Here is a 27,941-nt window from a genome sequence, read left to right as displayed (position 1 = left end):
TTACCTCCGACAGAGGCGCCCAGTTCACCTCCAGCCTGTGGTCAGCTATGGCCAGCCTTTTGGGGACACAGCTGCCCCACACAACTGCCTACAACCCACAGTCGAACGGCCTGGTGGAGCAGTTCCACCGTCACATGAAGTCGGCTCTCATAGCCCGTCTCAAAGGGCCTAACTGGGTGGACGAGTTTCCCTGGGTCCTGCTCGGAATCCGAACGGCGTCCAAAGAAGATCTTCGGCCGAGTTGGTCGTCCCAGGGGAGTTCATACCAGCCCCAGGGGGGCAAGAGGAAGAACCCGCATCAGTCCTGGGCAGACTACGCGAGACCTGGCCCCCATACCCACTTCACAGCATAGGCAGAACCCGACCTGAGTACCCAAAAACCTGCTAAACTGTAATTTCGTTTTTGTACGGCGGGGAGAACATCGGGCACCGCAACAGCGGCCCTACGAGGGGCCGTTTACGGTGATAAGAAACAACGGGCCCACATTCGTGCTGGGCATTGGGGGGGAGAGAGGAGGTTTTCACGGTGGACCGACTCAAACCAGCCCATGTGGACGTGGCGCAGCCGGTCGAGATTCTGGCACCGCGACGCAGAGGCAGAACTCCCAAACGGAGTCCGACCCAGACTGTGGACATTGGGTGGTGTATCGCCGGTTCTGGGGGGGGGGGGGCGGGTGGTGTTATGTGGCGACCCACTTCCCAGCGCACTCGAGCCGGCTCACAAAGTGGCGCTCGCCGGCATTGATGCCAGTCCCAAAAAGGGCGCCAAGTCTGCTTCACCAGTAAGGGGAAAAGCCCGCGCGCGGGACGGGACTGTGAATACGCGCCCTCTACACTATTCCCGCACGGGGAGGGCGGGTTCAGGAAGGCTTTAACGCGAGGTCGCGAAGTTTGAACAAAATCACTTTTGCAACTGCAGCTCATCGACTACGTGTCGTTATTTCAGTGCTGCGTGTAGCACAACGCTACAGTATAACGTTTACATTCATATTTATTGTGTTATTATGCGTACTTTGTTTTTTAAAGCTGCATAGGAATCGAGTAATCATGGTTCCGTTCTCCATTACGCTCGTGGGTTGATGAATGACAATAAACAATCCCAACATTTGAGAATTGATGGAACACACACAAAATGCTGATGGAACACAGCAGGTCAGGCAGCACCTATAGGAGGAGCACTAGATGCTTGATGTGTTGCTTCAAGTTCCAGAATCTGCAAATTTCCTCGTATTCGAGAATTGATATCGGGATGGAGTGACAGAGAGGGACGGACCGATTAGAGAGAGAACAGTGAATGCCGACAATGCACAAGCGAAACAATAGTCGGCGGCATTCCCTCATGACTTTTGTTATATTACCCATTAGGCATGAAATTCTATCCCCCGTTGTAATTTGTATACCACATCCCTACTCTTGTCTGTGGGGTCTCTCTAAAAATCACATCAACATCTTTTACCCTTACAGTTCGTTAGCTCTATCCACAATGATACAACGCCCTATGACCCTGTATCACCTCTTTGCAATGATTTTATTTCATTTTTAAACAACAGAGCAACAGCGCCCCTTCCACGTTCTTTCCTCGACATTTGCTACAATGTGTATCACTCACATTAAACTCCTAGCTATAATCTTCTTTCAACTATGATTCAGTTGTTCTTTCCACAGCTTACACACATATGCCAATATGTAGCTCTGCGAGAGGTTCCTCCAGAACATCCAGTAAACAACGCGAATTGAAATATAACCTTTTCAGTCCAGTGTTCACCCATTTCAATTACGTCCGTCTTTTTAACGTGCAACTAATCTTCTTGACAGCAATGTTGTTCTATCATCAGCCTTTCCTTTCTAGCGGTCTCGTTAAACATTGCCTCTGTTTGTCTAACAACTGTCGTATCTTTAGCACTATCACGCCGGTTCCCTGCCCCATACCAAATTAAGATAAACTGACCAGAAAAATTCGAGCCAAACTGCCCGTTAGGACATTAGACCCCATGGAATCAGGTCTAACTTGTCCCTTTGGTACAAATCGTACCTTCCCCAGAATCTCTTCCACAATCTCAAATACAATCTCATTTTGATGGTTAATGTAAATGAGAAAAACGGCAACAAATCGTCCCTGTGTTCGAGGACTCCAGGGATGATCAGCACTCTTCAAAGATTGTCTGTCTGGCGTCAATGGTCGCAGAACCAGGAACTGTGATATACAGCAGCTGCTCATATGACAATCCTCCACCTGCTCCCATGTCTGCACGTGACCCTGATCGGTGCGGTGGAGCGGGAACAGTGGACAAAGCAAGTTGGCTAACCATACTCAAGTGTGACCTGCAGGCCAGCGGATGAAAGGGGCGACTTACATCACTTTTATTTGGTCCATCTGCACAAAAAAAAATAAAAAAAATTCTGGACATTGTTCAGTGGAGAAGTTAATAAAGAACCGAAAGTATGGAAAGGAGGTTCACCTTGTATTTAGTTGTGCAGATAATGGAACACACAGCGGAATATAATAATATGGAGTCTACATCAATTACAACTTTATTCGGCAGCTTCTTGTTCTGATCTTGCATACTGGTAATAACATAGCAAATATAATTGTTGAAATATCTTGTCTGCATATAAATGCAGATTTAACATATTTAAAGTGTGGCGCATGGTCTAGTGGGCAAGGCATCAGACTAGTAACCTGAGGGTCGCTGGTTCGAGCCTCAGCTGAGGCAGTGTGTTTGTTCCTTGAGGAAGGCACTTAACAACACATTGCTCGGCGACGACAGCGGTGCCAAGCTGCATGGGTCTTTCCCTTAGACAACACCGGTGGCGTGGGGAGGAGAAGGCTTGCAGCTTGGGCAACTGCCGGTCTCCCATACAACCCTGCCCTGCCCAGGAAACTCCATGCGGAGATACATGGTCTCTCGAGACCGACGGAAGCCACCACAACATAAATAAACATTTAAACGTATTGTGAAGAATGTTCCTAATAAATGCACAGGTTTATTTTGATTCGACCTGGCTGTGCACACCAACAAAGTGAGTTATTGAACATCACAAATCAGATTAATTGCAGTTAGAAATAGTTGTTTTTAACCCGTTGCAGTCCAGCACATGCGGAATTATGGAATACACCATATGTTTGTATAAAATAAAATAAATCACGCTATTGTTAAAGATCTTGCAATGCTTTGCAAACATTGCTCCAAAATAAGAAAAGGAAGAGTTCTTTGCAAATGTAGACGGATGTAAAAACTGTCTTGATGAATTCGTCCGAAATCTCAGCCGATGAAACTCAAATTCATCTCTCCGACCTCATGGAGATCCACTCCCTGGATTGAAACTGTACAACAGCGGAAACGAAGCAGAAACAATGAGTGTAATGCTGGAACTTCAGAAAACTTCCGGGCACTTGCCTTTAATGAAAAGAGTGTTTTACACGTTCAAAGTTGGTCACTGCTCACGCCGATGTTGTCATTGCTTGTCTGGATCTCAGCTCACTCTGCTGAGATGATGATCTCACTGCAGGAGAAGCTGCCGACGTCATTACTATTCAACGCCCACAGTTGACCATGATGATAATAATGTCTTTTGGGCTATAAGAATGACCTCAGTGATAATTTTACAGCGTGTCCTGTTCACTCACTGAACGGTATTTTGAAGACACCCATATTTTAAATTCTGCCTGTCTGCATAGAAATTGTTTCGTACCCGTGACACGTGACAGTGGTGTACTTGTCACGTGACTGGTGTTGAGGCTGTACTGGACTTGAGGTAATGGTCGTGATGGTGGAGCGACGTCATTTTTCCGCCAGTAGAGATCATGTGACAGGTTTTTTTTTTTACAGGGTATAAAAGGAGGACCCCTCCCTGTGAGGAGGGGCAGTTCGTGGCTGGATTTGCCATGTTGACATCATGCCACTGCGTGATTTAATGTTATGATGAAGTTTAGTTGAAAGAGAAAGTTTTATTTAATGCCTAAAGTTTAAAAGGTCATTGCCAGCAGTTTCTTTATAATACTGCTAGTTGAGAATCAGTGGTGAGTGAAGATCGGTGTTCGGGAGTTAAAAGACCGAGGAAAGTCGATTTAGACGGTGAAACAGGTTCGACCTTGTTTGATCCTCATTCGGAAGGAATTCTTTGACTGTGCCCGTGTTAATCTCTGTGAATAATAGCAGAAAGGATTGGGAACAGTTTTGTAAAGGAAAGGTCAGTGCCTTTAAGCCGTTACATATCATCTTCTTAAAATTCTTCGTGGGAAAAGTAGTCCGTCTGGGAATCGAAGCAAAACGACGTGAAAGAGAATTTAAATCGTCTTAGAAGGTCTCTCCCTTAAATGGACTGTAAGCATTTTGAACTTCTGCAATACTAATTTGAAGAACTGTTTTTGCAACCTCGCTTTAAGAACTGTTTAAGCTTCCTTGTTTTAAGAACTGTTTAAGCTGCCACACAGCAGCTGATTTCCGGTTACGTCAGTGGTTTGTTTACTTTTGGGGGTTTGTTTTTCAGTGTTTAATAAACGTGTTATTTGTTATAAAAACCCCTGCCTAACTCATATATTTATTGTTGCTTGAATCCGTAACAAAATAAACTGGAGATTTATCCAACTCCCCTGCCGTCAGCAGATCGTGATTGCCTCTATCAAAGGCACCATAAATGTTGCATTGTATTTTGTTCATTACTGCCCCATATGACGGCGTAACGCAGCAGGTGGGCAATCATTCCAGGTGCTTCTGCCCTGCTGCTTCACCGCTGACCTCAAATGCAGGATCACAGCCTAAACCATATATCGGCTTTTACCCTGTGCGATGGGATAATATTTGGACAATAGAACCGTATGAAGGGGTTGATAATACAGAGGCATCTGAGGGAAAACATTTCTTACCATTTGTCAGAAGGAATCTCAAACGCACGGTAAAATGATTAGTGGTCGAGGATAATATTGCACAATAGATTGAAAAACTTGCCAGACAGGAAAAAGGGAAGTAGTCTGAACTCTGGAAGGTTTCAACTATCGGAGGCGGATTTGATTTCTTAAATGGACCCGACGCAATACTAAATAAAGCAGCCGTGAACCTTCGAAGCGAATCACAGGCTGTACACAATCAGAACCAGAAAGAGGTGTAAAATAACGTTAGAAGATAATATATAAAAGAGCTAAATTGAATTAGTGCACAAGGAGAACAGCATGTGGTGAGGGAGTGTCTCTGTGTTCAATCTCCATTCAGAAACCTGATGGCTGAGTGAAAGAAGTTATTCCTGTAATATCATTACATATCCAAACACATCACTGACCAGACATACAGAACCCCTACTAATCAAGAGATTGGAATACACTGCGGTCGTGGAATAAAAGTTGTGGTTAAGCGAAACAGGCAAAAGTGGTGCAAGAGAGGGTGTGAGGTTGGTAGTAGCAGAAATAGTGTTGGAGAATTTTGACTGTCAGTGTGTGGAGTGTTGTGCGAAACCATCAGAATTTAAACAGTGAAACAGTTGATTAAGCGGCGGATGGCCCGAAGAAAAATTACTGCATTTCTGTCTGTCTATACAAATAAACGTATTCGCTCGTGTCCGTTTGTCGTTTCCCACTTTGTCGGTCATGTTGTCAATTATTCAAGTATTTTATGTGTTTATGTAAGTGCAAATCTGTATATAATTAAGGTGCGAATTTACCCAGAAGGGGCTCTGCGCGATTCTATATATGATCGGTCAGAGAGTGACAGCATTTGATGACTATGCAAACGTGAGAGATACAGAATGTGATTGAAGGTACGTGTGTGAGATAAGGTGCAATTGTGAGATGAGGAATATGGATTCTTCAAAGTTCAAATATTCACAGAAAAATCTTTACTCACAGTACATACATGTCACCACATACAACCATGGTATTATTTTTTTTTCCTACAGGCACACTTGGCTAACCTATGGAACAGTAAGAGTAAACAGGATCAATGGACAACAAACTATGTAAATGCAGAAATAAATAAATCTCAATAAATAACGAGCATGAAATAAAAAGGGTATATTTAAATGAGTGACGTTATCCAATTTTGTTCAGGAACCTGATGCTTAACCGGTATCTGGTGCTCTTGAGCCTGGTGGCGTGAGTCCTGAGGCTCTTGCACCATCTACCTGATGGCAGCAGCGAGGAAAGAGCGCGGCCTGGGTGGTGAGAATCCCCAATGATAGACGCTGCTATCCCACGGCAATGTTTTAGGAGGTGTGGTCAAAGTTTGAGAGGGATCCAGCCGAGATATACTCGACTAAATCATCCCCCACCACCGCGTTGGATTTTCCGCTCAATGGCTTTGCTGTTCCCACACCAGACCGCAATGCAGCCAATCAGCACTCCAGAGCCCTGAGTAGTTTGCCAATATTTCTGATGACATGCCGAATCTCCGCAGACCCATGAGGAAGTATAGGCGACGCCGCGCCCCTTTGCAACCATACCTGTATGATAGGTCCCGGACAGGTCTTCTGGCAGGATTTTAAGGTTTATTTGTGAGTGAAGTAGAGGAGCTGAGATTGGATATGTGACAGGCTGCTTGTAAGTAGGTAACACGGAGAAGGTAGGTAAGGGTGTATATGCCTGCTTGGGTAATGGAGTGTTCATTAAACACAGATGATACTGCACGAGAAATGGGTTATATGTGCATGAAAGCTGGAAAGGGGACTGAAAAGAGTGGTAAAATATTGTATGTTATTAGATGAAGAACTTATGAAGTTACGCCCCGCTCCCTAATCAATAAATCAATCAACGCATCCTTACCTACCTCGCAAACGGATGCTCTATCCCGCCGTTCTAATACAATGAATTTTGCACTGGTGCGAGGAAAGAGTTAAATTTGATTCCTCTTTGCCATATGCCAAGACATGTAACAAAAAGCGTCGATCTTTGTTAGACTTTTTTTCAGTCTATAAAGTGGGAATATTTTGTGAGAGTACAGCAAAGACCATTGCACAGTGATGTTTTGCAACTCAGCGTGAGTACGTTTATAGACTGTACATGTCCATAGACGCACTTTCCCGATGCTAGATACGGAAATCATGATCTATTCCAAATATACGTGTCGTCCTGTTTCTAAGTGTTGTATCAAGTACAAAGTTTCCAAGAGATAAAATGGTACAGAGTCTGATAGGGTAATACATAACTCCCGGGAAACTAGTAAAACGAAGGCTCATGAAGTGGGAAACAGGAAATAAACGACAGTCTTGGAGAGAGAGAGAGAGAGAGAGAGAGAGAGAGAGAGAGAGAGAGAGAGAGAGAGAGAGAGAGAGAGAGAGAGAGAGAGAGAGAGAGAGAGAGAGAGAGAGAGAGAGAGAGAGAGAGAGAATTTCGTATATTGCTTACATTCCAATATAACAACTTCACTCTTGTATTAATCACCCTTTTCGATCTTGTCCACCAGTTACATCGCAACTTATTCCACTCCTGTGGTTTTGCCCTGTCCTTCCTGACCTTCTTATTAAAAGCTCCCTCTGCTTGCTTACCTACTGCCCTATCCTCCGTCCGATCAGTTAGTTTCCCGTACCCCTCTGATATTCACCTGTAACCCTGATACCTCTAAGCGAGCAGACTATCTCAGTGGCTCGAATGCATCCACAGAATCTCATGTTCACTTCTCTGACTATGAAATTCCCGACCACAACTGCAGCCCCCTTCTCTCCCACCCCCCTCCCAATCCCGTCTGAGCAATCATGTCAGATTCAGAGAAAGAGACCCGATCGCTGTCGCTACACTGCTAGCTCGTCCCTCCCCACAGTTTCCAAACTGGTATACTGATTATTGAGGTGGATCGCGGATGTAATCTACACTGGCTGCTCATTTTCTACCAGCTCCTGACTCACTCAACTCTATGCCTCGTAAAACTTTGTGGAGATCATCTCCTTGCAGCCCTTATCTTTCACCTCCTCAGTGTCCCTTTCGACCTGACGATCATCGAGCTGCAATTCCAGTTCCTTATTGATTTCAATGAGGAAATGCCGCTCGGTGCACCTGCTGAAGTTGTCATTATCCGGGAGAATATCAGGGAATATCAACATCTCATAAAAAGGAAACACATCTGCACCGGGACCATCCGCACTAACAGAGGAAGAATGAAGAATAAACTGATCAGATACTTGCTCGACAAAGCTTCTTCTCGATGAAGCCTCTCCATTCTAGCTAGAGAACATCTGCAGATGCTGGAAATCCGAGCAACACACACAAAATGCTGGAGAAACTCAGCAGATCAGGCAGCATCTATGGAAAAAAAAAATAGTCGACGGTTCGGGCCAAAACCCTTCGGCAGGATTGCAGAAGAAAAGTTGAGGAGTAGATTTGATTGGTGCGGAGAAGGGAGGGAGAGACACCCGGATAGGTGAAACCCGGATGAAGCAAAGAGCTGGGATTTGATTTGTGAAAGGGACAGAAGACCATGAAAAAAAGAAAAAAAAGTGGGTGAACGAGGAGCACCAGAGGGAGGGGATGGGCGGTCAAGGAGATAACATAAGAGAGGGGCAAGGGCATGGGAAATGGTGAAGTGGGAGTTTGAAAAATCGACACTCAGCTCGGAGGCTACAAAACCAGAATATAAGGTGTTGTTTCTCCAGCCTAAGTGTGACCTGATCCCGGCAGTTGAGGAGACTATGGATAGACAGATCGGACTAGGAATGAGAAGTAGAATTCATTTGGGTGATCCCGCTGGTTCCGGCGGACAGATCGTAGGTGCTCGGCGAACTGGTGTCGCGGTTTTACAGGAGCCCACACCGGGAGCACCGTACAGAGTGTCGCCTGATCTGAAAGGACAATTTGGGACCCTAACTGGTAGGGCTCGCTGTAGCACTTGTTTTGTTTACAATGATAAGTGCCGGGAGGGAGATCAGTGCAGCAGAAAAACACCTCAAGAACGTGAGAACAGCTTTATTCTTAATCACCCTCACGGTCCCGGGAGTAGGCTCCTCTCTAAGTCCCAATTCAAATGTGCTGTTGAACAAAAGCAGAAAGCCCTCGAACGTTCCGTTCGTAATCGCACTCACAGGCCTCTGAATTGCCTCCTGCCTCGCTCCCGATTTGATTGGGACATCGGAAAAGTAAAAACACATATATAACTCCATAGGAAGCATGTAGACCTCATAGAAACATCGTTGTGATAAAACCTCTGAGCTCAGTGCAGTTCATTTAGGAAGGGTGGGAAATGGAACTGGAAATCAATTTAGAGGCTGCACCTGGAATTTAGTTTCCTGTCCTCACCATTTCTCAATCCTAGTACAGTAAGAGTATTTACGAAAAGGTAACAATGAAGAAACCCGGCAACTTTTTTAATGCTCACCAGTACCCGTGAAGACTTTGGGGAGGATAAAAGTCTGACGGCGAGAGGCTGGGGGAGAGAGAGACGGGAAAGAAAGACGAGAAGAGTACGAGGGAGAGAGACAAGGGGAGCATGTAGGGAAGACGGTGAGAGATCGAGGTGGAGAGAATAGAAGAAGAGTAGGACAATGGGCTGAGATGGACGGGGAGAGAGCAATGCTGTAGAGGGTGGCTGGGAGAATGAGAATCGGGGAGAGAGTCGTCAGGTAGACGGGGAATGAAACTGGAAGAGAAGAGACAGGGGAGAGAGAGACGGGGAGAGCGAGATTGTGGTGAGTGGAAATGGGGCAAGAGACACGGCCGAGAGTGAGAGAGACTTGGGAGAGCGAAACCGATTTGGGAGAGCGAGAGGGAAATGGAGAGAGATGTTGAGCAGACAAGGAGACCAGGGGGAGAGATAATGGAGGAAAACTGAGAGAAAGCGAGAGTAGGAGCGAAGAGAGTCTGTGTGGAGAGCGATCCAGAGGGGAGGGTGTAAGGGGCAGAGACCTTTGGGAGCGAGAGACCGTGGTTGGGGTCCCGGAAGATTGACTGTGGGAAGAGGGTGAGAGAGAGATTGTTTTAGAGATTGGCCCTATCCCCCAGCTCACTATGTGTGTGCTGACCATGATGACAATTTGTTACTGCATGTTTGCCTGAATGTGTGTCGGTCGCCTCATTGACTAAATCCCCAAAGGTTTTAACCACCTTACTGCTCTTTGACCTGAAGTCTCCTCCTCCTTGTTATCCACACGTCTGAGAATATTGCCATACCAACTTCCGAATATAATTCGCTCTATCTGTCTCTCTCTTGCTCTCACTCGCCTGCTGTCCCTCACTTCGGTTCTCTGTTGCACTCCCTCCCGGCGGTCCATCACCGCTCAATTGCTGACAGCAGTTATAAAGGTATGTGCCTTTACGGTATCGTGCTAGATGTTGTGAAGCCGTGCACCCTCCCGCTCTGGCAGCGGCTGTAGTAGTATCTGCATTCTTACCGTACGGTGTTTTGTGTTCTAAAGCTCAGTTAAAGTTCTCCAGCTGGAAGACAGTTGAAGGTGGCAGAGGGAATGAGAACCTATAGGTAGAGAAGGAGGAGAAAAAGAGCGTGTACGTAATGACGGGTCACAACAGGAGCAGGAGTGTTTCACACAGACGAAATTATACTCAGGGATCAGGCAGTGTTGTCAAAACCGAGAAGCAGGGATTACAGGCTCGCCTGAACTTTCAATTTAATAAGAGAGGGAAAATTTATGCAAAGGTAAATTCTATGGATAAGAACAAACAGGGGTCGACACTATTCATTGGGATTCTGAGTTTGTATGTGTTGTTTTTGGTCTTCGAGGATCTAAGAGATTTTCTCATGTTTCCTTTGCATCTCTGTTCATCACATTGTTTGTCTTCTAACTCTCTTCATAAAAATCCGATTTAATGGGTATTTCACCGCATTCTTCAGTTCCTCTCTGAATTTGCTCTGAGTCAGGGCGTAAATACAAGTGTTGGTGCAGGAACTGAGAACCTGCAGCATCGCTGAAATTTCTTCTGCGATGTAACAGGGGTCCGGAACAGAATAAACACAACTCATTGAAATTCGTTGATAGATATAAAATGCCACCCGTGTTACCCACAACAAGATGAAACTACCGGATATGCTGAAGAACAAAATGATGGATTTGCGACGGTTCGCTCTCTCCCTGTCCGTATCATTCTCTCCACTCCTTTGTCCCCTGAGCTCCGGACGGGCTCCACTGGCCGCTAGAATCCGCGTGACTGTCAGTATATTGAACAGCAATATCAGAAAGAATGGGGCACAAGGGGTTAAAATGCGGTGAAATAATTCAAATGCGGCCCATGCCGGAGTGTTTCCGAAACCCGATGTAAGAGCACAATACCAGGGAAAACTATCAGTTGGTACCATAGACTCGTATGCAAAGCCCCAGGGTACACATTTCAAACAGGCCAGCACACTCACTGTCCCGATCACCACAGCCGCCGTTCTCTTGGTGCAATATTTTGTTTTCAGCTTCTCGCAGCAAATAGCCACAAATCGATCGATTATGAAAGCGACAGTCAGCCAGACAGAGGTCGCAGTGCTCGCAAATACCAGCCATCCGCCGAGACTGCACACAGGAGTGATGAAAAGGAATGATCGGGGAAAATAAAACGATGCAGTCCACCCCAGCAGCGGATCGGAGATAACGACCAGGAGATCGGCCGCTGCCATTCCCACCAGGTACCGAGAGACACATTTGGAGAGACCGCACTTTCCCCGGAGCAGGATCACAATCGCCACCAAGTTCGCTGCATGAGAGAGAGGGAACAGAAAGTTGAGAAAAAAGAACTCCTCACATTTGATAAATTGTTACTACCAAAAGATCATTTTATTGTTACACCTAACTCAGACAACCGTACAACTGCAGACGATCAATTCGTTTAGTATTAGCGGGCTGTGCAAACCCAGTATTCCCAAATGCAGGGCAGCTGCTACAAGACCAAAGCACATAAACCGGAACATCAAGTTATTGAACACAAACAGCAGGAAGAACGCTGTCCAACCCGTTCAATTCCACAGACGTTTGCCAATTCGCTAAATTCCTGCAGCAGTTTGTTTTCGATCCGGATGCCAGAATACACATTCCCGGTGTTTCCATTCCATTCCTGAACTGCAGAACACCGGGACTGGATAGGTGACAGTGGAAACCAGCGACAGAAGCGATCACAATATTATAATTAAACTTCAATTCCCACCAACGGCAGGTGACACTGCGGCCTACCGGGAATTCCAAAGGCTGAAATAAAAGGACAGTAGACTTCCTCTATCTGCCAGATGAGAGAATAATCCATTTCTTAGAGAATGTATGCATTCTGTTACTCCCGAATCCACAGCTCGGCCAGACACTTTGAGCTGATTTCGTCAAAACGGCGCTGGTTTATACAAAGTATCGGTCTCCTGAGAATGGTTGCACCGCTGACTAACTTTCTTAGTTACAGTTAACTGAACAAACAATTTAATTTAAAACTATCCTTTCTGATGTAAGAATTTGGCCAACCGAAGATAACTACACCAACAATTCTTGGGCGTTATCTAAGGAAATAATGCGGGAGCTCTAATGACAAAGACTGACCTCATTACCGTGCAGTCACATTTACAGATTTCAGGGATTTGTTGACTAATTGTACATCTGTAAATTAAGTGCACCGACACCGCCCGACCGACACCGAACTTCTGCCCCTGCGGTTTCCCATTTTGAACTGCCCTTCAGTGCTTCAACACCTTCCTGGCGAAACACAAACATGCACACACACACACACACACACACACACACACACACACACACACACACACACACACACACACACACACACACACACACACACACACACACACACACACACACACACACACACACACACACACACACACACACCGAAACACAGATACGAACAGAGGTATAATAGACAGATAAACGTCGTGTTAGCAACGGACAAATGAACACGTTGCTGATGTAGAAAAACACGAAAACATCTGCAGTTGCTGGAAATCCAAAGCAACACATACAATGTTCTGGCAAATCTCTGCTGAGTTCATTCAGCATTTTGTGATTTTGCTGATGTAAAATAATTGTATACACATCTTAGATCTGTCAGAGGTCAAACGAAAATTGAGAAGAAATGTTTCAAGCTGCACATAAATGGGCATACCGGAAACTAATTAAAAATTAGTCTCCTTCAGTATAAGAAACATCGTCTCCAAATCGTCTCTATTAAGGCTGTTCAATATTCGATAGGTTTCAATGAGATTCCCATTCATTTTTCTAAACTCAAGTGAGTACAGGCCAAGAGCCATCAAATTCTCCTCATTGAATTCTCTATATGGATCTCTATAGACCCTCTCCAATGCCGGCACATCTTTTCTTAGATAAGGGACCCAAATCTGCTCACAGTGCTCCAAGTGTGGTCTGACCAATGGTTATAACGCCCCAGGATTACATCCTTGCTCTTATATTCTAGTCCTCTGGAAATGAAAGCGACCACAGAATCAGCCCTCAAGTCAACCATTAGGTAATCCTGAACAGGGATTCCCAAGTTCCTTTGCACATCTGATTGTTAAATTTTCTGTACATTTAGAAAATAGTTTATGCCTTTACTCCTTCTACCAAAGCGCATGAATATATATGAACTACCCTACACTACATTCCATCTGCCCATTTTCCCAGTCTGTCGAAACCTTCAGCAGATACTTTGTTTCCTGAACGCTACCTGTCCCTCCAAATCTTTTTGTGTAATACTGAAACTTGGCATAAAGTCATCAATTCTGTCATCCATATCATTGACGTATAACGTGAAAAGAATCGGCTCCGACAAAGACCCCTGTGGAACACTACCAATTGACTGCAGCAAACCAGAAATTACCCCGTATTGTCACTCCTTCTCTTCTGCCAGTTAGCCAACCTTCTGTCTATGCTAGTATCTTTCCTCTAATGCCATGGGCTCTTAGTTTGCTAAGCAGACTCATGTGCGGCACCCTGTCAAAGCCCTTCTGAAACTCCTAGTAATCAACATCCACAGATTTGCTGCTGTCTATCCTGCTTTTCTGTTCCTCAAAGAATTCCAACAGATTTGTTAGGCATGATTTCCCCTGAAGGAAACAACTCTGACTTTGCCGGCTTTATAATGTGCCTCCAACTACACCAAATCCTCATCCTTAATAATGACTCCAGCACCTCCAATTACTGAAGTCAGGATGATTGTCTAATAATTCTCTTTATTTTGCCTCCCTCCCTTAAAGTGTGGAATGATATTTGCATTTTTCCAATATTCCAGAGCCATTCTAGAACCTAATGATTCTGGTAAGATCATGACTAATGCTTCCATAACCTCCGCTGCTACCTCTTTCAGAACACGAGAGTGTAGTCCATCCGGTCCAGGTGACTTATCTAGCATTCAAACTTTCAACCTTCAAAACTCCTTCTCCTTAGTAATAGCAACAACACTCAATTCTGCCCCCAATAATTTTTGATTTTTGGCATACTCCTAGTGTCCTACACAGTGAGGACAGACAGAAAATACGTATTAAGTTTGTATGCCATTTCTTTTCCCCCATTACTACCTCTCCAGAATCATTTCCCAGTAGTCCGATTTCCGCTCTCGTCTCTCCTTCACTTTTTTATATTTCTGTAAAAATAGTTTTGGTATCATCATATTATTGGCTAGCTTATGTTCATATTTCATCTTTCTCTCTTTATAACTTTTAGTTGCCTATTGTTAGTTTCTAAAAGCTTCCCAATCCTCCAACTTCCCCCAATTTTTACTGTATTATGTGTTCTTTCTTTTCCCTCTATGCTGTATTTGACTTCCGTTGTTAACCACTGTTACCTTTAGAATACTTCGGGATGTATCTATACTGCGCCTTCTGAATTGCTCTCAGATACACCAACCATTGCTGTTCTGCTGTAATCCCTGGTACCGTCCCCGTCCAATTAAATTTTGCCAGCTCCACTCTCATGCTTCTGTTACAGTATTCCTTTTTTTCCACTGAAATACTAATATATCTGATTGTATTTTCTCCAATACCAAACTGCAGCGTGAATTTATCATATTATGATACCTGTCTCTTAAGGGTTCCTTTACCTCAAATTCCCTAATGCAATCTGGTTCATAACACAGCACTCAATCCAAAATTGCCTTTCGCCTGGTGGCCTCTCCCACAAGCGGTTCTAGAAACCCAACTTGTACGCTTTCTACAAACTCCATCTCTTGGAGTTCGGCACCAACCTGAATTTCTCAATCTACCTACATATTGAAATACCCCATGACTACTGTAACATTTCCATTTTTACATGCCTCTTCTGTCTCCTGTTGTAATTTGTACCTCACCTCTAGGCCACTGTTCGAAGGCCTGGATATAACTCACATCAGGGTCTTTTTTACCCTTGCAGTTTCTTAACTCTACCCACAAGGATACTCCATCTTCCAATCCAATGCTTCCTATTTCTAAGGATTTGATTTAATTTTTTTTACTAAATAAGCCACTGCACCACCTCTACTTACCTGTCTGTACTTTCTATACAATCTATCTTTTGACGATAATCTCCCAACTATGATTCTCTTTCAGTCACGATTCAGTAATGCCCACAATGTCATAACTGCAATCTCTAATCTCTACCTTATTCCATATACTGTACAATGTGCTTTCAAATATGACACCTGCAGGCATGTATTCCTTACACTCTTCGATTTTCTCAGCATATTAGACTTGAACTCATTCCAGTGACTACAACTTTGTCCCATCATCTGCCTATCCTTCCTCACAGTCTCACCACACAATGCATCTACTTGTATACCAGCTGCCCCGTCTTCAGACCTATCATTCCAGGTGACATCCTCCCTGCCTAATTAGTTTAAACCATCCTCCACAACTCCATCAAACCTTCCCACAAGGATATTGGTGCCCCTTGGCTTCAGGTGTCAACTATCCTTTTTGTACATGTCCTATAAAATAATAGCTTTAAACAAAGCTATTAGTTTCAAGAAAATTAGACCATCATTGTTTAGTCTTCTCATGGGTTTCATAACTAGCGAAAATCAACGGTGTTAAACCACCATTAACATGGTTCCTTAGCATTCTGTTTTGAAACACGAGGTTGATCTGACGTAACTCAATCCCAGATTCTTCTCTCATTCCGGTAAATTTCTTAATTTCTACTTCTGACTGCAAGTTTATTGGATTGGATGGTTGTTCCTCCTGCACAGATCCTGTGCATCTGTTTTTCTTGCGTCATTTCTGGGATTTCTCGTGTTCATATAATTTTTGATTTTAAGCACGTGCACTTAAGGGAACCAAGGGATCAGAGTTTTCCCATCATTTTAAGTGCATAAAGTTGGACCAATCTAATGAAAACATGTTTGCAATGTCAGGCATCAACATCTTTACTCAGCAATAATCTTTAAGTTTTTGTTTTACAACATATGGTCTTCTGTGGTCTTGCTGGTGAGACTTCAATTAGAAATCCTTTATTGCTTGTTTGCTAATATTTCTCATTTGTCTCTTATTTTCTACGTTTAGGTCACTTCAGTGCTAACTCAGAGGGAAAGGATGGCTAATTCAACGCAGACAAATTCATCTCTCAGCAACCGAACAGACATTGAAAGAGGGAGCACTTACAAAACAGTTGAAATAATCTTCATTCTGATTGTAGCATTATCTTTGAGTCTGGTGACCATTATCGGAAACATTCTGGTTATGCTTTCTATCAAAGTAAACAGACAGTTGCAAACAATTAACAACAATTTTATTTTCAGCTTAGCCTGTGCTGATTTGATCATTGGTGTGTTCTCTATGAACCTTTACACCATGTATATCGTCATTGGCTACTGGCCCATGGGCCCTGTGGTGTGTGATTTATGGCTGGCTCTAGATTACGTTGCTGGTTATGCATCTATCATGAACCTGCTTATCATCAGCTTTGACCGATACTTCTGTGTGACAAAGCCTCTCAGCTACCCTGTGAAGAGAACCACCAAGTTGGCACGGATGATGATTGTAGCTGCTTGGGTGCTGTCGTTTATCCTGTGGGCTCCTACCATTCTCTTCTGGCAGTTCATTGTAGGTGGGCGGACAGTTAAAGAAGGTGAGTGTCATATACAGTTCTTCTCAAATCCAGTTGTCACTTTTGGCACTGGAATAGCAGCCTTCTATCTACCGGTTATTACCATGACTATTTTGTATGTGCACATATCCCGTGCTAGCAAGAGTCGGATCAAGAAGGATAAGAAACAGCCAGAGTCCAACAAAGGCACCATTTCTCCCAGTCCAGAGCGAGGCAAAATAATGAAACCGAATAACAGCAACAGTTCAAGTGCACCTGATGGGTTGCAGAATGTCAAAGTACAAAATGGCAAGGCAGCTGCTGAAGTAATGACGGATCATTGTGGCCAAGGAGAGGAAAAGGGGGTCTACAATCACACGACTTCCCTCAGTGTCGTCCCTTCCATCCAGAAGGAGGAAGGAACGATTGATGAGAGCACAAAGGTCTCCAGTGCACAAAGGCATTTTAGCAACGGCAGCTCCAAGCTCTCCAGCATAAAGGTTATCACGAAATTTAAGAAGAGTGACTACTGTGCTACCACACTTGAAATGGTGTCAGACAACAGCACCAACAATGGTAAAGACAGGGAGCTCGCCGCAGCCCACAAGATCATTAAAATGACAAAGACCCCTGCTAAGAAAAAGAAGGGAGCTGTAGCCCGTGAGAATAAGGTGACCAGGACCGTCTTGGCTATTCTGCTGGCATGTATCATCACCTGGACGCCATACAGTGTCATGGTACTCATTAACACTTTATGTTCCGTCTGCGTTCCTAACACAGTCTGGAGTATGGGATACTGGCTCTGTTACATCAACAGTACTCTCAACCCAGCCTGCTATGCGCTATGCAATGCTACCTTCAAGAAAACCTTCAAACATCTTCTCTTCTGTCAATATAAAAACATTGGTGCACCAAGATAAAATCAACAACCTGCTCCTCTCCATGAATATTTTATACATGGTATAGATGACTTTCACAATGTTTATCATAATTGTATATAAGTAAAATGTTCAACACGCTAAGTTATGGCTCAAATAGACATTATCTGTAATATGGTGAAAGCACACTTGAGTTCTGTCTAATTAATTTCTTATTTCTGCTTAAATGACGAGTGTGCTGATTATTATAATGTTTCTGTGTGAAATCGTAAATTAATCTTCCTAGATTTCAAATATAGTGCGTTCCAGTTAATTGAGGAACACGAGGAATTGTATATTTTGGCCCGATCAAATGGTTGCCCCCGTGAGCCGAAGTTTCCTGGAAATAGTTAACAAAGTATAAAAAAAAGACAAACTTACATATAAATAAGTAACGAACTATGTGTTTAAAGGAAATACAGAATAAATTAGAACACAACCAAAATCACTGCAGTATATAAAATTGTATTAGTTCCTAATTATTATGCTGGAATTCATTAAGTGTACACTGACGTGTTCTTTTGATTGACTGTAAATAAATAAAATTATCAGAGAAACCAAGTGCAGATAGTGGACAGCTTTCAAACAGTGCTATCGATGATTGGAACCTCCAAATCCTCATTTTAATTGTAACATTCAAGATGATTGCTGATACCTTTAAATTAATCATAGTACCTAACTAGATGAAGCTTTGAAATTGTTTCATTTCACCTTAGACGTTTCTGGCATCCGCAAGCCTGAATGCTTGAAACCGCAGTGAGGAAAGCAGTTCCGAATTGTCTTACTGTTTATCATTTGCCTACGATCAATGACAAAATCACTCCTCTTTGAATACGAACACACTCGTGATGCTATTTAAAACGGTTGTTTTAATTACAGCGTAGGGTATAATGGCCACATAACTTGCAGGTGACTGACGCTAGTTAGAACGGATTTGGCAACAGATTCCTGCCCCAATTAAGTGGCATAGTTTTCCAAATAAACAAAGGAATCCAATGTTTTTGCAATTTATTTATTTATCATTAAGTATTGTCCTAAATAAGAGATTTCCCCAATTAACCAATGACACAATTAATGCCATTTGACTGAATTATAAAATTCAACATGGGCACATTCAAGGGGTAATGTTCATTTTTATAATATCACTCAGTATCAAAAATTGTATTCTGCCCTTTAAATAAACTTGTGTTTCTAATGGATACACACCTTATTACCTTTCAGTTATTAGTTCTAATTGGTTGCTTCGAAACTTAATCACTTGTCATAAGGGGGGCGTTGGTGGCGGACCCAAATGCAAGACACAGATACTAAGGGACTAGGAACAGGGCTAGCTTTGTCAAGAAAGCAAGGGAAGACAGGAGTGAATGACGCTGGACATTGACACATGCCTTGGACGAGACTAGGATTCAGGGCCTGGGCTAGGACTTGGTCTAGAGACAAGGGACACGGACGTAAAACTAGGAACTTGGAGCCTGAGCTAGGGCTCTGAGCCCGAGACTGGACAAGGACCAGAAACCTGAGACTTGACTCGGGCTCCGAACACGGATCTAGGCGAGGACAAATCGTGGCTACAGGTCGTGGCGTGGCTATAGGACTGGACGTGAGAATCCAGGACAGGACGGGGGAACTCCAGCACTGGGCTACGCGAGGTAGCCCTTGGCTGGGCGAGGTACAAGGACAGGACGAGGCACATGAACGGAACGAGAACATGAAACGGCCGCACCGGGAGCACCGGACGCAGTATGTCACAGCAGTTGACTCACAGATGAAGTGTCGCCTCACCTGGAAGGACTCTCTGGGGCCATGAATGGTGGTGGTGGAGGAAGTACAAGGGCAGGTGTAGCACTTGTTCCGCTTACAAGGATAAGTGCCGGGAGGGAGGTCGGTGGGAAGCGATCGGTGGTATGAATGGACAAGGAAGTCTTGTAGGGAGGGATCTCTGCGCAAAGCAGAAACTGGGGGAGGGGCGGAAATATGTGCTTGGTGGTGGGGTGCTCCCAGTGCGGCATTCTAAATATTGGTGAGAACCGACTCGGACTGGGAGACCATTTCACTGAACACCTATACTCTGTCTGCCAGAGGAAGCAGTATCCCCCAGTGGCCATGCATTTTAATTCCACTTCCCATTCCCTTTCTGATATGTCTTTCCATGGCATCCTCTACTGTCAAGATCATGCCACATTCAGGTTGGAGGAGCAACACCTTATATTCCGTCAGGGTAGCCTCCAATCTATGGCCTGAACAATGACTTCTCTAACTTTCGTTAATGCCCCTCCTCCCCTTCTTACCCCAACCCTTATTCATTCAGTCATTTATTCATCTGTTTATCTATTTATTTATTCATTTATTTGTTTGTTTATTCATTTATTTATTTCCCCTTTCCGTTTTTTTTCTTTCACTCTCTCTTTTCACTCTCTGTCCCTCAAACAATACTCCTTGTCTGCTCTCCATCTTCCTCCGGGGCTCCAACTCCCTTTCTTTCTTCCCAGCCTCCCGTCGCGTGATCCTCCACTTTCTACAGCCTGGTATCCCTTTTGGCAATCAGCTTTCCAGCTCTGAGCTTTATGCCCTCCCCCTCCTGTCTTCTGCTATCATTTCGGATCTCTCTTCCCACTCTCTCTATCAAATCTCCCACTATCTCTTCTTTCAGATAGTCCTGACGAAGGATCTCGTCCCGAAACGTCGACTATGCTTCTTTCTACAGATGCTGCCTGGCCTGAATTTTGTGTGTGTTACTTGAATTTCCAGGATCTGCAGATTTCCACGTGTTTGCATCAGACATCCATTGTGCACCACTGTCGCATTAACCATCGTCCCATTGATCACCGTCTGTCAACTAGGTTCATAATTAGCATTCATACACTCAGTAGCACAGTTGCACATGTATTAAGTCTTGTATCTATTGTTCACAGGTTGCACACAATTCAACAATGACAGACACAGTATTCAAATAGTCTTGTAGAAAGCAGAATAATTCATTCCCTCTCATTCGATCCGGTATATTAGATAGGGAGCAGTAGTTGGAATGGCTGAGACATTGCATCACATGTCCTCACAGAGAGGCGCTGCTTCTTGTTAGTGGGAATTATCTATTCGGTCAATGGTTAATCCTCGGCTGAATGCCGAACCCTTCTCGAATTCTACTTCTCACTTAATCCACAAAATCTCCTGTTTTACTGAATGTATAACTGTTTTACCAATTTTTAACAGAAAAATACATGTTTTACATTCGCCCGTGTCCATCAAAACTTTGCTACTCCTGTGGGGTCCATTTCAGCTGGCCAAGAATCACACTCTAGTAAAGTGGTGATGGAAAGGAATTTAAATGATGGCACCGATTCACTTAGTCTGTAATAAAATCGAGTGCATTATTTAGAGATGTGTTCAGCGGTGTACCTTTGCATGTGGAGTGTCTCTGGGCATGCAGCCTGTACCTTGGGCTGCGGATTTACGAATAATTCAGTAGATCACAGAAAGGTTCGAGAAAAGAGGAGATAAGTAAGGACTTTCGCGGATAAGAAGGTTAAAAGGGTGAAATTCTTGATTCCAGAAAACATGTGAGCAATGTCGAAGAGCATGGAGGAATCCACATTAAACTTGCAAAGAGATTGGAGCCCAACCACTGCTTCACAGAAGTGCTGAGTAACTTCATTTTGGGTTGAAAACCCTCTGCCTTGCAGCTGATATCTCAAATCCTGATGCAGTAGTGGCAGACTCTAACCAAGTGCATGTGAGTTGATGTGAAAGCTCAGATTATCACTGTCTAAACTCAGGATTTGGCCAGCATGGTGGGAATAATAATGTTCAAAAGCAATGACAGAATGTTGTAACAATACAGCAATCTCATCTCGTTCACACTGCTGGGGTAGCTGGACTGTCATGTGGAGGGAGCAGCAGTGGCATTGTGGAGTAAAGACTGCATTCATTATCCCACCATTGTCATTCTGCCAGTTGTCTTGTCATTATGAGAAAGGATACCCCAGCCTCACAGGATAATCAGGAGCCCTTCTCATCAGAAATGATGCCTATCTTGAAAGGAGGGTCCAGCTCAGAGACAGCCTTCCAGACCCACAATTGCACACCAAAGCTATTTACAGTCTCCTTCACCAAAGTTCCTTACATTCAGCCCAGCCAGCCCGACCGCTGATTTTGCTCTGCATGAATCTCCTCCCAACTTGCTTCAATAATTCCATCCAAGTTTGAAAGGGCCAATGAAATGTCAGAGAAATGTTTACAATATACATCCTGAAAAGCTTTATGTTTGTAAACATCCACCAAAACAAAGAAGTGCGCCAAAGAATGACCGAGTTAAACATGAGAACCCCAAAGTCCCCCTTCCCATGCATAAGCAGTTGCAAGCAATAATCCCCCTTCCCCTACCGACCACCAAGCAGTCAAGTGTGAGCAAAGCAATAGCAAAGTCACAGACTTGCAGTTAAACCAAAGACTTCGGGTTTCACCCAGTCTTCGACATATCGCAGGTCCTCTCTCTCCCTAATAAGGGAGAGGGATGTGTCTCCATCAGCAGACAGATAAATTTCCTTCCTCACAAACTCTATTCAGTCTCCACTTAAGTGCGTCTGTATTACTTACTGAAGACACCTCCTGTCATGACAATTTTGATTTCTACCTTCTTACTTTTCATTGGATATGTAAGTTAGATTTTAGGAGACTAACTTGTTTTGTTGGCCTCCGTCCGCTCGAGCTGACCAATGGAGCTATTCTGTCGCCATCCACTTAGGTAAAGACACTAAGGGTGAAAAAATGTTCTTATTCCACTTGCCAAGATTAGATTAATAAAACCGGATTGCAATACTTATTTTGTGTTGGCTTGTATTTCATGTTGTAGCTAAATACGTTTTTGCAGAATAGTGAATGAGGATGTGTTTTACTGCTGCAGTTAGATGAACTGGTACTGAAATGGATGAGCATTCAAACCGGCTAAGTATGCTGCTTCTGTTTCTCTTTCTTCTTGTTCCCGTTCGGCTTCTGAACCCCTACCCTCCCCACCACTTTTTCTTAGCGTCCAGCTGCTTGACGGGGAGCTGGTTAAGAAAAGCTGAACCCCAGTAAAGGGAAGCCTGTGTGGCACACAGCAGATATCGAACTATAGAATTAGCAAAAAGTACAGCACAGAAACAGACCCTTCAGCCCATCTAGGGGAGCCGCACAATTTAAACTGTCTACTCCCATCGACCTACACCAGGACCATAGCCCTCCATACCTGTACCATCCATGTACCCATCCAACCTTCTCTTACATGTTCAGATTGAGGATTCATGTCTCTCTTGTGCTGGCGGCTTGTTCCACACTCACAGAACATACTGAGTGAAAAAGTTTCCCCTCATGTTCCCCTTTAAATCTTCCCCCTTTTTCTTCTGCTGTGATTTGCAGAGCTCCTCCTGGGTGGTGTGGGGAGTAGAATCTTTGTTGCAGCTCAACAGTTGTTTGCTCTTTCACATTTTTTTCTAGTAGCCATGTGGCATTTTTGTGTGCAGGAATTCCTGTGTTGCAGACCATGTTGTAGGCATTAACCCTTGAACTCCCATAACTGCTTTTTGGTTAGTTGTGGTGGTTCAGCTGCAGACTGCAGCAGACCATTATATAGAAAGCAGCCATCTCGACAGCTCCAGGCACCATCATTTATTTGTGTCAATTCTCTGATTGGTCGTGCACTGTCTGGTCACCAAGAGGGTGTTTATTCCTTTTGGTCAAGGTACACCGAGATCGGGGGTTCCCAGCCTTTCATATGCCATAGTCGGAACCCATTAAGCAAGGGCTTGTGGATGCCCGATTGGCATCTAGAGGTTTAATGTGGCATCTGCAGAGTTGTGGTCTGATCACCCTGCACAGTGAAGAAGCTGGCACAAAGCTATTCACAGATTCCATTCTTGCTTCTCTGGCATTGGAGACTCTCACTTAGGAAGGTGACAGCCAGTGTATTGCCTCTTCAGGTTTGAGCTTCTAATTATGGCTGGAGAAGGTGACAGTTTTGAGTGAGTGTTTTTACTGAACCACCAATGACTGGCAGATTGTTCTCTTACTGAGGTTCAGAGAATTGCTGTATGAAAGCCCTTCTTCTGAGACACTTCCCTCACTGTCTCCCGCAGCTTCCTCTCTCATCAAACAGCTTGTACTTCTCTCCATGTTCTCTGCTCATTCTGCATACAAAAGGAATACCTGCAAATCCACGCTACCCACCCCCCCCCCCCCATATCTGGGATAAACTGGTGTCTACAGAGGCCTTGAATTCAAGCTTAGAGTTTAGTGGCTTGGCACATCATTCCCTGTACACTTCCCAAGAGTAAACATTAGAAACAACCAAACCTTTGTGGATTTCCAGTTCACGAATCAGAAATAAATCAAATCTCTCAGCGTAGTCTCAACTGAGCAAGGTTTTTCAAAAAAAATATGAGTATTTCAAGCTAGCCTGCTGTGCTAGAAGGTGTAGTGTTATCAGTGCAAGTATCTTAGGATAAATAGGAATGCATCACTGCACTGTATAGACACTTAGCACAATGACGAAAGGAATGAACCTTTGTATCCGTAGAGCTGTCTAAAGGAATGAAAGATTTTATTGCCATTGCACCTCCGGATATTTTGAAATAACTGTCCAGATTTGAAAAGGAAACTCTGTCCTGAGGAGTCTCGAACTTGACTGTATCCCTACTCAATATCCAGCGTTAAGATTTACAGCTCGGATTTATGGTCGAATAAGTTGTGAATACCACAGTAATTTGCTAATCATGTCTTGTTTTAGAATATCCAAAACAAAATATCTTTTGAACTATTCTGCTTTTTTAGATTTTGAACGCTGGAAGCTATGCTGAATTATAGGTTACAAACTTCCCAGTACAAATGATCAGCACACTCTTAATATATGTAATTATTTATTCTTCTATGATTACTGCCTTGCTCTTTGACAAGGTCATTTGTAGAGCGCTTATTTCATTCAAATATGTGTGAAAGTGGAAATGTTTTTCCTTCGGTTCAGTGCCAGTGAATCATTAACAATATCTTACTATTAAATTTTCATGGAACAATAGGGCTAAAGTAAGGTGCCTGTGGTATCTTACTTTCCACATCATTGCCTTCCTTTAGTTTAACTTCATTGTAATCGAATGAAATGAATGTAAAACTGACATGTATCACCCGCATGCACAGAAAGTGTATTGATTTCTCATTTCATTGAAGTATCATTGTTTGAAATGACTGCTTTATATTGTGAATCCGTGAATGAGATAAAGTCTTCAGGGTGGAATTTGGGCACAGTGGTATGAAAATTACACTATGTTTTGGTTAAGAGATGCAGTTTCATTACAGCGATGCATCCCTTGACTAGTAATCGTGTTTGGCTTAGTGATAGATCTAGCAGGCAAACCTGCTTCGTCAGCATGGTGGTGTACATAATTGAAACATAATTCAGTGAGGAAGAATGCATCTGATGGCAAACTGAAATGCTAACATCAATCCAGGAACCAGTAACCCACTAAAAGAAATTGCTGAGTATCAATTCTGCACTGACATGTTGAGAAGGGTAGATTATACTGTATTCTCCATTGAAGATTTTTCAGTTACATATTCTAATTAATTGTTAGCCATTTGATCTTTTACTAATTTGTAAAAAAAACAAAAACATTCTTCTTCCCTTACCATTTGCAAATCGAAGGCAGGTTGTTAATAACATTGATTGATTGCGTTGAAGCACAATTGTGCCTTTCAATAAATTATCTCATTAGATGCACAGAAAACATAATTTTATTATCCGTTAGTTGATCTCATCCGTCCACTCCAGGAACTGGTTTCGCATGCTGGGGTAGGCAACTCCCTATTTTACTGGGGTTGAGGTTTCCTGGCGACACTCAACTGGTTTAGCCCGCCTGTCAATGCGGTGAACTAGGGTGTTGCCACTGTCGCATGCAGACTGTTACTTGGAGCCACGGGTGAGTTCTGGGTGGCACCAGGGGACGAAAGGTGTACAAGCTGCCACTGTGTGGAGCACGAAAAGCCCGCCACCAGAAGTGCCTAACAAATTAATGTTTATAATATTTTTAAATAAAGGGTCCTAGAGTTTTTTGCACGATTTTCATAATCATTGCTGGTATCTGTTTTCTGGTTGTGATTCTGTATATTCCATAAAAATAGTCTCCGTGCCTATTTTAAAGAAAAAGATTTTCAGTTTATCGCCAGTGGACGGATATGAATCGATATTAGATCGATAAATGGACATTTAGACAGATAGGCTGAGAAGGATACATTTAGGAGACAGATAATTTGATTCCCTTCCTGAGCTGTGAGAAGACAACTGGGTTATTTCCCTGCTTCGAAGGGATCCACTACTGCAGTGAACAGGACTGTCAGAGCTCTACAGGCACATCACTGACCAACCCGGTCAGTGCTTAATCTGACATACCACCGGCCACATAGATAATGTCACTACTTGTCCAGTTCCCTCAATATTGCAATGTTATTATCACAGCTCATTCGGTCCCACCATCTCTCACAGAACATATCACTGCTTATTCAGAACCATCTCTGAAAATACTGGTAAATTCATTGCTCGCAGTCTCATGATGGACACAGCGAAAAGATGATGTCTGACCATAAGGACATAACAAATAATAACATCGTTCTTTACAAAAGTGCCCCTCCGCACAATCACAAAGTTTGGGCCGATACCCTGTCATCACTGTCCACACGGTCAGTGAGTATCAGAACATACAGATTATGTATTTATTTGCCAAAGCCGGCTCCCTTGCAGCAAATAAAATGCTGATGACGCAGCAAATTACAAACTGGAGAATCAACACCTCAAACGTCAATCAATAATGTCATTTATAGTACGCTGCACAGCAGGAGACGGCTATGTCATGCGGATAGAACTTCCATGCAACTTATCGTTATGGACTCGGTTTACAGGTTCTACAGTTCAAAGGAGAAGGATGATCTATCCATGTACCAACGAGCACCCAAGCATCAGTGGAACGTAAAGTCATTGAACCTCGGCTTTTGTTATTATTGTTGTACTGATATTAGGAGTGACCCGGTTGTTAACGAGAGATATTCACTCTTTATTTACTCTATCATCACATTGGGCCGTGTTTATATATCGAGACACGGGCTCATTTTTATTTTCGTTTGTATAAATGAAATTCGGCGTCCTTTATTTGCAAGTCTTGTTACACACTTTTACTTAGTCTGTCCGCATAAAAAGAAACCCGGATATTGTTCAGTGGGCTCACGGATAAAAATCCTCATTCACGAAATCAGTTATAGCTTGTGTTCAGTCGGGTCAGATAATCTGAACACCTGTGTAACACCTTTGTAACACCTTATGTAACACCTTTACACAACCAACGTGTTTTTCACTGATGTCTCATACCAAGAATAGAATAGTAAATATAATTGTTAACATACCCTCTATACATGTAAATATACGGTAGGTTGTCTTAAATCTTTGGGAAAAATGTGCTGTATGCTGGGAATAAATGGGTATATTTTTTGTTGTTTCAAGCAGGTGGTGTAGAACAACAAGAAAAAAATATTGCACATCACTTGTCCGATTAATCACAGACCAGATGAGATGAAGTTAACCCCTTACAGGTTGGCACTTGCAGAATTACTAAATACGCTCAGTTATATGTTTGCGTACAATCACATAAGACTTTTTTTTTTCCGAACACATTTTGTCATAATTTGTAAATATTGCTTGACTGAGAGAAAACACTCCAAGGAAACTAATAAAGAGGCCAGGTCTCCGCAGATGAGCAGTAAAGTGAAACACAACCAAATGAATAGGCACAAACTGTAGAAGGTAACAGGTTAAACCAGCAGGAGGAGGAAATATCCTTCTTGTCCAGCTTTCTGTCAATTCTCAACTTCCGGACACAGATTGCCATCTGTAAGACTAGACAGAATACGGTACATTTACACTGAAGTCCTCTGACGTTAATTTCTATGAGCTATCCATTCAAATTTAAATCTGGACGCTTGTGCGGATCAGCAGAAACAGAATCGGAGGTTCATAAACATGTGCCAGTTGTATTCATTGGCTGGAGTTGTGGCCCGATCGGGGAATGGAAAAGTATTGTTACTGATTCACTTACTGTGTAATGGTGTGTGCAGCTT

The 27,941-nt window shown here is 43.4% G+C and overlaps 1 protein-coding gene across 2 annotated transcripts; it reads left to right on the top strand.

Annotated features, from left to right (window-relative positions):
- Window positions 1–7,876: 7,876 nt before the first annotated feature.
- Window positions 7,877–17,816, top strand: LOC140721835 (muscarinic acetylcholine receptor M2-like). 2 transcript variants are annotated; one of them, XM_073036650.1, is made up of 2 exons: window positions 7,877–7,937; window positions 16,450–17,816. In XM_073036650.1, the coding sequence occupies exon 2, from the start codon at window positions 16,551–16,553 to the stop codon at window positions 17,814–17,816; it is 1,266 nt and encodes a 421-aa protein (XP_072892751.1). In that variant the 5' UTR covers window positions 7,877–7,937; window positions 16,450–16,550. The 2 variants fall into 2 exon arrangements, with proteins under 2 accessions (XP_072892751.1, XP_072892750.1); XM_073036649.1 differs by lacking the exon at window positions 7,877–7,937 and having other exon boundaries at window positions 16,404–17,816.
- Window positions 17,817–27,941: the final 10,125 nt, after the last annotated feature.

The sequence above is a fragment of the Hemitrygon akajei genome, unplaced genomic scaffold (genome assembly GCF_048418815.1).
Source record: "Hemitrygon akajei unplaced genomic scaffold, sHemAka1.3 Scf000062, whole genome shotgun sequence".
In the NCBI taxonomy this organism is placed as follows: domain Eukaryota; kingdom Metazoa; phylum Chordata; class Chondrichthyes; order Myliobatiformes; family Dasyatidae; genus Hemitrygon; species Hemitrygon akajei.
Note: the sequence above shows the minus strand (reverse complement) of the source record. Positions and strands in the feature narration are given on the sequence as shown.